This window comes from Quercus lobata, chromosome 10 (assembly GCF_001633185.2).
Source record: "Quercus lobata isolate SW786 chromosome 10, ValleyOak3.0 Primary Assembly, whole genome shotgun sequence".
NCBI classification, from domain to species: domain Eukaryota; kingdom Viridiplantae; phylum Streptophyta; class Magnoliopsida; order Fagales; family Fagaceae; genus Quercus; species Quercus lobata.
The window spans coordinates 916,025-929,522 of record NC_044913.1 but is presented as its reverse complement, the minus strand read 5'-3'; the positions used below and the strand labels follow the sequence as shown (position 1 = coordinate 929,522).

The following is a 13,498-nucleotide window of genomic DNA, read 5'->3' as shown; positions in this document are numbered from 1 at the left end:
TACTACTAAAATAGCCTAGCCAACACCTTCAGCAACAAAGTTGACCCACCTTCATACACTCTGGTGATAAATGTGAAGGTGTAGGTTTGCAGATCGACGACTGCTAGATCTTATTGGTGATGAAGATTTTGGAATGATTGGTTATATAGTAACAGATCTTTAAGGTTAAATGGTAAATTTTGTTTGAGTTAGTGGATTAGAATACTCATGTGGCTGACTAGGTGATGATGTGTTTCAGAATTTTTTTTGTTTGACGTGGAATTTTATTTATTTTTACTAAAATGCTTACATGGATTTTTTTAATATTTAATTATTTAATTTTATATTATTATTTTAACCACATGTGCACCAATGATGCAAACCGTTTGCCACGTATACATTTTCCATTAATGAGTTAATGGTAGGGATCAAATTGATTGTAAGTTGAAAATAACATGAATCAAATTGACTGCTACCAAAATGTAGGGACCAAATTGATGGTTACGTCAAAATATAAGGATCAAAATGGTGTTTTCGTTTTTTTTTTTTAATTTTTAATTTTTATGTTCATTTTTTTTTGAATAATATTTTTATGTTCATTAATTCTAAACTCTTTGATTTTTGTATGCAACAATTCATTTGAATGAATAATTATGATGTGGTCCCATATTTAATTCCAAAATTAAGAAATAAAACTCTCTCTAAAAATAAATAATTTTTGACAAATGACTCAAAATTGGACTTCAATTTTAGAATCTAATTTGATTTTTTTTTTTTTTTTTTTTTTAAGTTTTACCCCCCTCTCTCTCTTTCTCTCTCTCTCTCTATATATATATATATATATATTACAATTAGACCCCACTCTTAGTTTAACTTATTCACGCAACATTAATGAGCTTAATTAGACCATGTAGCACGGCACGCCACGACCTTATAATGATCTTCAACAAATGATGCAAACCTTTTGCTCATTAATATACACATTTTTCTAGACTCCAGTTTACAAAAATAAAGAGACACAGCCCCTTAATAAAAGAACAATGAAAGCGATTAAAATAGCCCATTTCGTAATCTTACCAAGTTTTCATTTGTGCTGGCGGTGGCGGAATTTTTTTTTAGTAATGTCGTTTTCCCAATCATCTGTCTTGTGGGACCCTTATTTGGTTAACATTTTCAATTTTTCATAAATATATGTCTTCCTTTCAATTTTTTTTAATAAAACAAATTTTCTTTTTCTCTTTTAAAATTTTTCCGTTTAGCAAGTCAAATATCATCTAATTAGATAAGACAACTTTCTTTAAAAACAAAAAATAAATACCGGGTCCGAAATCCGTTTACACGTAACCCAAAATATCGGGTAATCCTACCAAACCGCACCGAAATATCGGACCCACACGTACCCATTCTTTGACACGTCATCAAAAAGCCAGAGTCAGATCCAGCAAAACACTGGGCCCCTCCACACACCCGGTTTTACATTTCCACTCATATTCTCTCTCACCCGCGAAATGCGCGTCCTTGTCAAGAATCTCAAAAAAACGGCACCGTTTTACTGTTCTTCCTCCAAATCTCAAATCAACAAAAACCAAACCACCTCTCTCCGATTTTCTCGAGAAAATCTATCTCCGAGAAAATCTCGGCTTTCACTCCCAAACTCTCTCTCTCACACACAGAGACAGAGATAGAGATATATACGTACGTGTATTTTTGTATATATATAGGAAATGGATCGGAGGAGGCCGGTTAGTCCGGTGTACTCGCGGCAGTGGAGCGGTTCGAATTCGAGCACGGGTTCGTCGTCGCCGGCGATGTCGCCGGCGCATCCGCAGTCTCGGCTGGCGGCTGGAGCCACCGGATTCTCCACCGTCAAGCGAACGCAGAACGCGGCCGCCAAGGTCGCGGCTCAGCGCTTGGCTAAGGTCATGGCGTCGCAGACCTCCGCCGACGAAGACGACGACGATGAGGAGAACGGATTCAAATTCGCCGTTCCGGCTCCACCTGCTCCCTCGCCTTTCTCCCTCGCCAACAGTAACAGCAACAATTACAGTAGCGGGAATTCGATTCCGGCGATTTCGGTTTCTCGGCCTAATCGATCTCCGTCGCCTGCGGTAACTTCGAGAAATCTTTGTCTCTTAACTTTCACTGTGTTTTTTGAATCTATCATTTGAACTAATTGCTTTTGAATTATGTAAAATTATAGTGTTTCAATTTGTTCTTTCTCTTTTATCTTTGAAGATCTGAATAGTATTGAATTGTATTGTTTAAGTCTCAATTTCAATGATAAGATTGAGTTTCATCGTTATCCTGTGGAATATCGTTTTCTTTGAAATAAAGTTTCGGTTTTTCATTTTTTAAAATATTTAAATTTAAGAGAAAATTGTTAAATTTTGAGTTAAAGTTGATAAATTTAGATATGGTGGTGCTATGGTTGATTATAGTTGGTAAAGTATTAGGCTAATTGGGATTCTGATATTTTAATTAGTTAGGTCGGAACTTTGTAGAGCATGCTTCTTCGGTTCGGTCAACATCAGCTGGAAGACCATCAATGTCAGTTCGTTCGGCAGCTGTGGTGCCACCCAGCAGATCCTCACTTAGAAGTCCAGTGGCAATACCTCCGATTGAACCTCCTTCTAGTAGGAACAACAAGTAAATATCTTCTTTGGTGTTATTTTAACCATGAACAGATATAGTATTCGTCTGCTATCTGATGAGCTCGAGTTGACAAAACTTTGTTTTGTTGGGTGTTTTGGTCATGGTTGATGTTATGCATTCTGTTGATTGGATAATGTTATTGGTCTAATGAAGCAGGTTTATTCCCAATATTTCACCACTCAACTCAAAAGATAAAGGAGATCAGCGCGAAGCTTCTGCACTTCGTGATGAAGTATGTCATTCACATCCATCAATTCTTGCTTTCATAGCCGTGTATGGTTTTAAAGGAAACTATATATGGTTTTTTACTTTGTACCAACTTTAAGCTTAGTATTATGTAGGGTTTGAATGTAAATGGTAGGCATAGTTTCAAAGCTAACATGCATTAAAATTGCAGCTTGATATGTTAGAAGAGGAAAATGAGATTATTCTTGACAAGGTGTGTAATCCAAACTCAATAACAAGTTGATTTTTGTGCATATGTCATATGTAATGTATAACATTGACGCCCGAAAATGCTATACAGCTTAGAAATGCAGAAGTAAGACGAGAGGCAGCAGAGGCTAGAGCTAGGGAGCTTGAGAAACAGGTCAATTATATTAGATTTTACTGTTATTGTTATTTTAATTTGCAATTAGTTTTTTAAATTAGGATTTTACATAAGTTGCATATCAGTGTTATGAATCTATATTAAGCATCCATTCTTACTCTTTCTTGTTGAGGAAAATCCTGCCACTATATATGATTGTGCATAGACAGGACAACCTTAATGATGGAAAACATTTTACCTCCCATCCCCCTCCTTCTCCTTGCTCTACTTTAAAAGAATTGACACTAATGAATACCATACAGAAAGCAGTTTAATAGGTTGAATATTATATATTATATACAACTGCATCTAAGTAAATTTCTTGGTAGTTATTTTCTACTGTTTCTGCCACTTCTTTTTCATTGTGCTGCCTATAAGACAAGTGTCACTTTCTTGTAAATTAAGTCTACATTGTGTATTCTAGTAGCTATCTGCTGAAACAGTTGCTGAGTAAATTTTCACTCAGTTTATTTTGTTGCAAATCTTAGTCTTGTTTATGAAGTTTAACAAATTAGCACTAAATGTATCCCTCAAAAGTATTGTTGCTTCTTTATCCGTGTTCATGTTTTATTTTATGTTCATAGGTTGCTACTCTTGGAGAAGGTGTGTCCCTCGAAGTTAAATTGTTGAGCAAGTAAGCATGGTTTGACTTGCTTTGCCATTTCATAGTTTAATATTCTTGGTATATGATTCTATGGATGATTTTCTGCAGGAAGGAAGAATTGTTGCGGCAAAAAGAGGTATGTTGAAAGAATGGATGTGGCAGAAATGTGGCATTGAAAATTTGATTTCCTTAGGTCAGTAAAATTGAGATTAGATTTGATTAAACAGGCCATCGGCCATTGGACCAAATGGCATCTGCTTCCCCATAAGTAAGGGGTGGATGGTGAAAACCTGGGTTCCATCCTGTGTGCGTGGGTTGTGTATGACCCTTTTTTTTTTAATTAAAAAAAAGTGAGAGAGAAAGCTAGTTCTCCTATTTTTAGGTAATTTACAAGGGCTGTGTTAACTTTGTTTCATGATCTATGTTACAATTGAGCTCCTTTATGGCTGTTCTTAGACTGCAGTTTTCTTTTTTGGTCACAGATTGCTCTAAAGGCTGCTGTAGCACAAAACAGGGGTGGGAAAAATGAGGAGGTTGCCACCCTTCGTACAGAGGTTGAGGTAATTTATGCTGATCAGTAGGCTATAGGTTCTCTATGTTAGAATATGTGATTGTCCTAGTTGAAAATTTTCCGATTTTTTACTATAGCTTCATTCCTTTTTTTTCTTTTTTTCATTTCAAATCAGAATTTAAAAGATGAAGCTGCAACAGCTCTGGAACAACTCCAAGAAGCAGAATCTGAAGCAAAGGCTCTCCGCTCTATGACACAGAGAATGATTTTGACTCAAGAAGAGATGGTTTGTCTTTTGATAATCAAGTGATTTATGATTATCTGTTCTTGCACTTAACTCTGTTGCTGCATCTATCTTTTAGGAGGAAGTTGTTTTGAAGAGATGTTGGCTTGCTCGTTACTGGGGTTTAGCTGTAGAGCATGGTAATCAACTTGTTACAATCTTCTCCTGCTTGAAAGAAATAAGTTGCATGCTTTAATTCAGTGTTTCCTTTCTTGATGAGTAAACTGCAACATGAGCTTGATTCTAAAATTTCTTTTTCTATGCGGATTTGGTTTATAGAAGTTTCAAACATATCATCATCTAGTTATAAAACAATTATGGACTAGTGTTTTTGTGATACCATGGATCTTCTAGATTTGTATTGAAACTTAACAGTTTCTCCTGCTCGAAAGAGGAAATAAGTTGCCTGGTTTAATTCCACATGTCTTGTGAAATTTCTTCTTTTGCGGATATGGTTGATAAAAGTTTCAAACATATCATTATCTAGGTATAAGTCAATTATGGATGAGTGCTTTTTGTGATACCTTGGATCTTCTAGATTGGTATTAGATTTGATATGAGTGTGGGTTATGTGGCTGTATGCTAAGTCCAATGTTGGATGTGTACTGAACGGTTGTGAGGAGCCCTAATTGTAACTTAAATAGTCCTTTTGGGGTAAAGCACAAGTGTAGTTATCACTCCCTTCTAGAGTTGTTTTTTTTTGTTTGGACTGCAATTTTGGGGAATATTTTGACTATTGATAATCTTAGAAAACGAAAAATCTAGATTTTGGATTGGTGTTGTATGTGTAAAAGAAATGGGGAATCGGTAGACCACCTCCTTATCCATTGCCCTATTGCTTTTGATTTGTGGTCTATGGTGTTTACTTTGTTTGGCATTCACTGGGTTATGTTGAAAACAATGGTGGAGCTGTTAGTTTGTTGGCAAGGAAAGTTTGGGAGGCATCGGAATTCCGCTATTTGGATGGTTGTGCCCCACTGTTTGATGTGGTGCATTTGGTGGGAGAGGAGTAATTGGCATTTTGAGCATTTAGAGAGATCAGTTTTAGATCTTAAACTCTTCTTCCTTAAGACTCTTCTAGATTGGGTTACAGTGTTGGGCTTTCGTTCTTTTTCTTCATTCCATGGTTTCATGGACTTTTGTACTTTATGCACTTGATTTGTTTTTGTCCTTGATGTATACTTCTTGTATACTCAGGTGACACCCCTCTTCTTTTTAATATATATATATATATATTTTTTTTTTTATAGGTAATAAGAGTATTATTAAACAAATTGTAAAACAGAAGAAAGCAAATACAAGGTGTTCATGATGGTGAACACAAGGAAATGCAACAAACAAACAAACAACATCAAACAACAAGAAAAAACTTAAAGTGCAATACTAAGAGAAGAAATAAACTCCAAGATAGTGGAACAATCCGAGAAGCCCCAACACCTAGACCAATCAAATAAAGTCTTCTGGCATAGAGCTTGTAATTGAACCAAGGATTTCTCGGTATCCTCAAAAAAGAGTGCCAATTTCTTTCTGTCCAAACAATCCACATCAAACAGCCAAGAACCATATTCAATATGTCTGAATTAAATTTTCCTAGCCAATAGCTCCAACAATACACCAAGCTTTCCACAGAGCTTGGCATGACCCATTGGGTCCCAAAGATCTGAAACATATAAACCCACAGTGAGTGAGCTACAGGACAAATGGAGGAGGAGATGATCCACTGTTTCCTCATTCCGATAGCACATACAACACCGATTCACCAAAATGCGCCTCCTAAGCATAAGATTATCCAATGTAAGGATCTGTCCATGAACCACTGTCCACACAAAAAATGCCACCCTCTTACAGATCTTAGCTTTCCAAACACCCTTCCACGGAAAATTGGAGGCAGCTGCACCTCTAATGTTATTGTAATAGGACCAGGTATCAAACTTACCATTCCCGTTGAGACACCAATGAGAAGTGTCACTCCCACCACCCCTAGGGATCCGAGATTGAATGAACTCAAGGAAAGAGAAGGCAGCCTCTAATTCCCTTTCATGAAAATCCCTATGAAATCTCAAATTCCAAATTGTATCGTTTCTACTCTCCTGGTAGCATAATACATCAGAAATGCAAGCTTCCTTATCATTAGAACACGCATACAACCGAGGATAGAGCCTTTTAAGTGAGTTATCTCCAACCCACTTATCATGTCAAAAAAGAATACGAGTGCCATCACCCACCACTAAGGCCACATGTTTGGTGAAACTCTCCCAACCATCATGAATACCACGCCACAGACCACATCCGTGGGCCCTTCTACATATTTTAGTAGTCCACCCCCCTTGACCCTCTCCATATTTAGTTGCAATAACCCTCCTCCAAAGATGAGTGCTTTCTCGTCCAAACCTCCATAACCATTTCCCTAGCAAGGCTTTATTAAAATGCACTAACTTCCTGATCCCCAAACCACCCATATCTATCGGTAAACACATCTTCTCCCAAGCCACCAAAGGATGTTTAAAACACTCCTTTGAAGATCCCCATAAAAAAATTCTCTGAATACGCTCCAATCTATCAGCCATAGCTACAGGGATGACAAATAATGATAGATAGTATGTAGGAAGGCTAGAAAGAGTACTCTTCAACAGGGTAAGTCTAACCCCTCTTTGATATATAAAGACGCTTCCAACTTGAGAGTTTCTTCTCCATCCTCTCCAATATAGGATTCCACACAGATACTGTTTTGTATGGGGTGCCCAACGATATTCCCAAGTATTTCATAGGCAACTACCCACCTTACATCGAAGTATGGTAGCCAAAGCATCTATATTTCCAACCTCCCCAACTGGAACAATCTCACCCTTCCCCGCATTAACTTTCAAACTAGTAAATGCTTGGAAGCAAGTCAAAGCCAGCCTAATGAACAACAATTGATCTCTAGAAGCATCACAAAACAATATGGTATCATTTGCAAACAGCAAGTGTGAAATGCGTACCCCTATAGAGTTAGTTGGCCCCACATGAAAAGTACGAAGTAGACCACAATCCTCAGTTTTCTTCAAAATCCTACTTTGTACTTCCATAATTAAAAGGAAAAGAAGAGGAGATAGCGGATCACCTTGTTTCAACCCATGAGAGCTTCCAAAAAAGTCTACTGGAGATCCATTCACAATAATAGAGAAGCAAGCAGTAATCCATCCCGTCCATTTCACCCCAAAACCCATCCTATCCAACAGATAGAACAATGCATCCCAATTCACATGGTCATAGGCTTTCTCAATGTCCAATTTGCAAACAAGCCCGGGAACATGACTTATCAATCTGCTATCTAGGTACTCATTAGCAATAAGCACTAAATCCAAAATTTGTCTTCCACCAACAAAGCATTTTGAGACTCAGAGATGAGACTATCAAGCACAACCCTCAATCTATTTGCCAACACCTTAGACAACAGGTTGTACACACTCCCTACCAAACTAATAGGCCGAAAATCCTTAACATTAATAGCATTATTGTTCTTGGGAATTAGAACGAAACTTGGGGAGCCCATAAAGCTATACGCCTCCCACCATTGTTTAACTCTCTTGACAAAACCCTCAACTTTGAGCTACATATTCTTAAACTTAAAAGCACAGTGACCTCTACCAACTCCACCAGCTTCCACCAAAAGCGGACAATGATCAGAAATAACACGAGGGAGCACCCTTTGAGATACAAAATGACTGTCCGTGCTTCTTAGTTGGTATTAGATTTTGTTTTTTTGATACGTAGTTGGTATTAGATTGATTGAATGTGTTGTGTAGTGTGTGCTGAGTCTCACATCAAGTGTTTCTAGGTTGATATAAGCTATAGAAACAATTACGGGGAGGCCTAATTCTAACTTAACTAGTCCTTTTGTAGTATAGTGCATATATAGTTAGCACTTCCTCAGGTCAGGACCATTTTTATTATAAAAAAGTCATTGTTCCTTAATGTTCTGCATCTTGATTCCTTTTTTTTTTTTTTTTTGGTGGGGTGTGGGGGAGGAAATTCTTGACAGACCTTTGCTTTAATTCTTCATTTTTAAAGTATGATGGTTTCAAGATATTAATGATTTTGGCTTTGAATGAAGGAGCTCTTAGATTTGTAATATTTAGTCACATCTGAGTTGCTTTTCTGGCGTTTGCTCTTTGCTTTATAGGCATATGTGCAGATATAGCAGTTTCAAAGCATGAGCATTGGTCATCTTTAGCCCCTCTTCCATTTGAAGTTGTCATTTCTGCTGGACAAAAGGCTAAGGAGGAATCTTGGGATAGAGGTTAGTTTAACCCCTTTTTTTATTAGTTTAATAGCTTTTACTGTCCAGTATTTGATAATCAATGATTTACATTGTCCGACATGGAGCAGGTGGAGATGATCCAGACAGGAGCAAGCTTGTCCGGGATATTAGTGATCTCACAGGAGAAGGAAATATTGAGACTATGCTTTCAGTTGAAATGGGTTTGAGAGAACTGGCCTCTCTAAAGGTTTTTCCTTATTTATTATTGTTTTTTCAATCTTAATCTGCATTCACTTTTCTGTTATTTTATTATTATTTTTCCATAATTTTTCTTTGTGAGATGTAATTTGTAAATATAAGGTACATGCCACATACCTTTAAGGTTTTTTTCTTATATAATGTGGATTTTAAGAGTCTGTTACATCATTTTTTTATTTTATTGGTAAGTTACACATGCACTCAATGGATCTTGAATCCATGATCCCACCCTCCACTTAGGGGAGGAGGTGTGAGTTAAACTAGAGCTCATAAGCTAGTCTATTACATCTTTTTCTGTCATGATATGTTTGGCATATAGTTTTTCAAATCACCATTTTTGCTTAAAACAAAATGAAGACCTATATATGCTAACTATACTTTTTTTTATAAGTATATGCTAACTATACTTTCTTCTTCTTCCTTTTTAATTTTTAATTTTATCATTGCTGTTTTAAGGTTGAGGATGCTGTTGTACTAGCATTGGCTCTATGCAGACGTCCAAATTTGGTTCGGCAGTCCAGTTTAGGTATGGTTTTCTTATGACCTAAAATTCGGTTGCATGGTCTTCTTTCTCTGGATCCATCTGTTATTATATTATCTTTTAATAATAACGCTTTCTCAATTTATATCTGAATATTTGTTTCATTTCCTCATTTGATAGACGTAGGTTCATTTCTAGTCCATATCATAAATATGTGACATTATAATACCAGGCTCTTCCAACTGATTAATAGTGTTGTGGTTTCATATTGTTTATGGTTTTTGTCATGGATGATTTTAGGGCCTAGATGCTACATTTGGAAGAAAAAATTAAAATTTTTTACTTGGATGCAAGTCTTTTGTAGTTGCTACCCTGTAAGAACTAGCAGGTCATAAGAGTTAGCAGGGATAATACATGATACAATGCTTATTTTATCTCATTTTTTAATTTCAGATTCCAGATCAGCTGTTGATCCCAAGTTTATGGAGGCATTTGGTAAGAGAGATACTCTGATATGTCAATTACAATATTAGAAATGCTAAGAATTATGGAAACTAATCTACTTACATATATATATGTATGTATATAATTTTTTTTTAAAAAAACCTACTCAATCATATGGGAGAATATGTGACATGATTCTGGCAGCTCTGGCTTCCAGGATACCTTCACTTGTCAAAATTTTTTCTTTCTTTCTTTTTTGTTGAAGAGGAGAGGCAAGTTGACTGCAATTTTTATACCAAATGCTTCTCCAGTGGATCAGAACATTTATATGGGACAATTGGGGTCTTGCTCTTGCATTTACATTATTTATTGGATGCAAACATAGTTTCATACTATGGTACCTTTTTTATTCTCGAGAAGTGATTGGTTCCCCCACCCTTAACAATTGGTTGTCTGTTTCACATTTTCTGTCCACACTTACCAGACTAAGTGATGTCAAGCGGACCTTGACTTTGGTGAATATTTAGGACCATTCTTAGTACAGAGAAAGAACTATGAACATGTGCTCATCTCTTATATTTCAACCTTATAGGCTTATATGCATGCATTGTGCTATATTTCCTCCTAGTTAAATTTGAATTTTTGCATTTAAATAACATTAATTTTTCATTTGTATGAAATTAGATTTGAAGTTAAATTGGATTTGGAAGTAATGATCTTACAACTAATATTTATTTTTCTCTCCTCTTCGTGCAGAATTAAGTGAAGAGGAGACACAAGATGTTCAATTCAAAGAGGTCAGCTATCAGCCACTTTTTCATTTGAATTTGTTTACATTTGGCCATGCTTTAGTCTTAGATCAATAAGCCCTTTTTTTTTTTTCCTTATCATTTCATTCGTTCATTTCCACAATCTGTTTCTTTATCAAATAATTAAGGGGAACAAAGGAAAATACAGTTCTTAGTAATAAACCAGGGAATCTGCTATAACATAAATGCAGGGACCTTATTTATCAAAAAACATAAATGCAGGGACCAATATGGGTACTTTATTTTTACAAATTTCATGGGTCTTTAGGCAGATATATTAATAATTTACAATCAATTAAATCCTTGCCAGCTGACAACCACTGTAATGCTCAGGCCATTTTTCTGAACCATTTCTTTATTTGTATGGTACACTGAAGTTGGAATTAACTATCAAAAAACTCGGTTGTATTACGTTGTAAATCTTGTTAGTTGTTAGTAGAGTTATTTACCTGCAACAGCTTGAAATGAGTTAGTTTTCCTTTAAATGAAGGTTCCAAAGTAAGCATAGCTTCTAGATGAGTTACATATTTTGTGGTGTTGATTTCTGAAATGGTTCTTTTATTTGAATAGATGAGTACACATTTTTCAATAACTTAAATCATTTGTGCAGGCTTGGCTGACTTACTTTTGGAGAAGAGCTAAAGTACATGGTGTTGAAGAGGATATAGCAGAAGAGCGGCTTCAGTTTTGGATCAACCGTAGTGGGCAACAACCAACTTCACATGATGCTGTGGATGGTAAGCTTCTTCACCATCATCACCATCATTTATCGTTATTATTTTGGCTACTGTGTTTCATTACTGTGAACAGACATGAACACCTAAATTCCATATCATGATGTAGATAGGCCATGTAGGTGCTTCATTCTTTTGTACATTATAAGCTTTGAGTGTGACGTAAATCAATCTTCTGGATAGAACGGAAAAATCCTTTTTACATATTTTATTGGTGCATGGTCAGTAAGTTCTAATTTAAATGGCACTGCCTACCTTTCAAGGATAGGATAAGGGGGTAATGTTCATTGGATGTCACTTATCAATGGAATTTTTTCTTCCAAAAAGAAAATGTGTTGCTGCATCTTCTGTAGACTACTCTTTGTGACTATGCTATAAATAAATGCATCCTCTAATCTGTGTCAAAATCATAACTGTGAATTCAGAATGGGAAACAATATCTAATGTTTTGAGTTCAGTTTTACTTCACTATATATGCATGTTTTTGCACTGATAATTTGTAGCTCCTGTGTGTTTATTTAACTTACAAGTAGACTCATGGCTTCAATTTGTGTTTTGTGGCAGTGGAACGAGGCTTAGTGGAGCTGAGAAAGCTAGGGATAGAACAGCAACTCTGGGAAGCATCCCGGAAAGAAATAGATCAGCCTCTTTCTTCTGCAGTTGCTAATCACAAATCCAATGCAGATTCAGATACATCGCCTTGATGGATGCCACCTTGATATGTGTCTTGTGCCAATTCTTTCTTTTCTTTTATTTGTTTTTTTTCTACATAAAATTTTCGCCCAGCTTGCTAGTGTCCCTCTTCTTTGTTCTCTGCCATCCTTGCAACTTCATACTTGATTTTATACTTAGTCCCTCGTGTAAGGTAATTAGTGACATAATTTTCATAGATATAGCTGCTGGATTGTAATTTGTAAAACAGGGGATAGTTCCATTTTTTTATATTTAATTAAAAATTCAATTTGCGGTTCTGTAGATCCTTGCTGTTCTTTGCCGTGTATATGATTAACACAATCTCAGAAAGACAAGTCTTTTTTTTTTGGAGGTATAGAGTGGTGCCTGCTCAATAATTTCGTGGTATTATAATTTTTAGAGAGATTCAAGAAAACGCCAATTTTCCATTTAGAGCCAATAGCAATCCAACCTTATTTACAAGACCAGATTGATTTTAGTAAGGTCATGGACTTTTACCACATTAATGAACCCTTAATCAAAATCCTTTTGAATAAATAAGATCAATTTGACATGAAATTTTACATGTGTGTTAAGAACATTAAAAAAAAAATGCAATTTAAAAGTTATATTTTCAAAATATGTAATTATTATTATTATTATTTTTTTTTTTTTGTGGGAGTTGTAGTCGTTAGCTACATACTAGTTTGTAGTCAAATTTTGTCCAATTTAGAATGTGGATACAATTTGAGGTCGAGTATTTGATAAAAAGGGTTCTAAATTGAAACAATTTAGAACACAGTTGGGAAAAAAAAATTGTCTTGGGGCTAAAATGTGTTATATTAAATTGTAATTTAAATTAAAAAAGTTTAACTAAGTTTTGAAGAATCTTTTTTAACTTATTATTTAGGGAATTTTAAGACTATCTATGTGCACTTGTGCACTATTTAAACAAGCCTTATAATTTATTAAATAGTTATGTAATTAAAATTATTTATGAATGATCTCTCTAATTGTCGAACGGAGTTGGATAGCTTCAAACCTGTAAGATATGTATACATCTTGTCTTTGTATCATTAAACCTTGAAGTCCCCTTGGGCAACTGTCTTACTTCATTTACATAGACCGATTGAGGGCCAGCAACCCTATAAGTCAACCCCGAGGCTCAAGGTAAGCCCTCTACCCTAAATGAAGGTACTCTCTAGCTAGTCTCAACAATCAAGTGCCTAGAGAAGCACT

The 13,498-nt window shown here is 35.8% G+C and overlaps 1 protein-coding gene across 3 annotated transcripts; it reads left to right on the top strand.

Annotated features, from left to right (window-relative positions):
- Positions 1–1,476: 1,476 nt before the first annotated feature.
- LOC115963772 (coiled-coil domain-containing protein SCD2-like) lies at positions 1,477–12,564 on the top strand. Of its 3 annotated transcripts, none has more exons than XM_031082925.1 (17): positions 1,477–2,087; positions 2,462–2,625; positions 2,788–2,863; positions 3,029–3,070; positions 3,158–3,220; positions 3,805–3,854; positions 3,933–3,960; positions 4,307–4,384; positions 4,511–4,621; positions 4,698–4,758; positions 8,784–8,900; positions 8,990–9,108; positions 9,576–9,645; positions 10,054–10,095; positions 10,801–10,841; positions 11,464–11,590; positions 12,152–12,564. In XM_031082925.1, exons 1-17 carry the CDS (start codon positions 1,704–1,706, stop codon positions 12,289–12,291), a joined length of 1,713 nt encoding a protein of 570 aa, XP_030938785.1. In that variant the 5' UTR covers positions 1,477–1,703; the 3' UTR covers positions 12,292–12,564. The 3 variants fall into 3 exon arrangements, with proteins under 3 accessions (XP_030938785.1, XP_030938784.1, XP_030938786.1); XM_031082924.1 differs by having other exon boundaries at positions 2,785–2,863; XM_031082926.1 differs by having other exon boundaries at positions 1,997–2,087; positions 2,466–2,625; positions 2,785–2,863.
- The last annotated feature ends 934 nt before the right edge of the window (positions 12,565–13,498 follow it).

Excerpts from the sequence above, each read along its gene's own strand:
- LOC115963772 (XM_031082924.1), top strand. The coding sequence starts at position 1,704 with ATGGATCGGAGGAGGCCGGTTAGTCCGGTGTACTCGCGGCAGTGGAGC. Across the intron at positions 2,088-2,461 it reads ATCGATCTCCGTCGCCTGCG|TTAGGTCGGAACTTTGTAGA; the intron begins GTAACTTCGAGA and ends TATTTTAATTAG. Across the intron at positions 3,221-3,804 it reads CTAGGGAGCTTGAGAAACAG|GTTGCTACTCTTGGAGAAGG; the intron begins GTCAATTATATT and ends TTATGTTCATAG.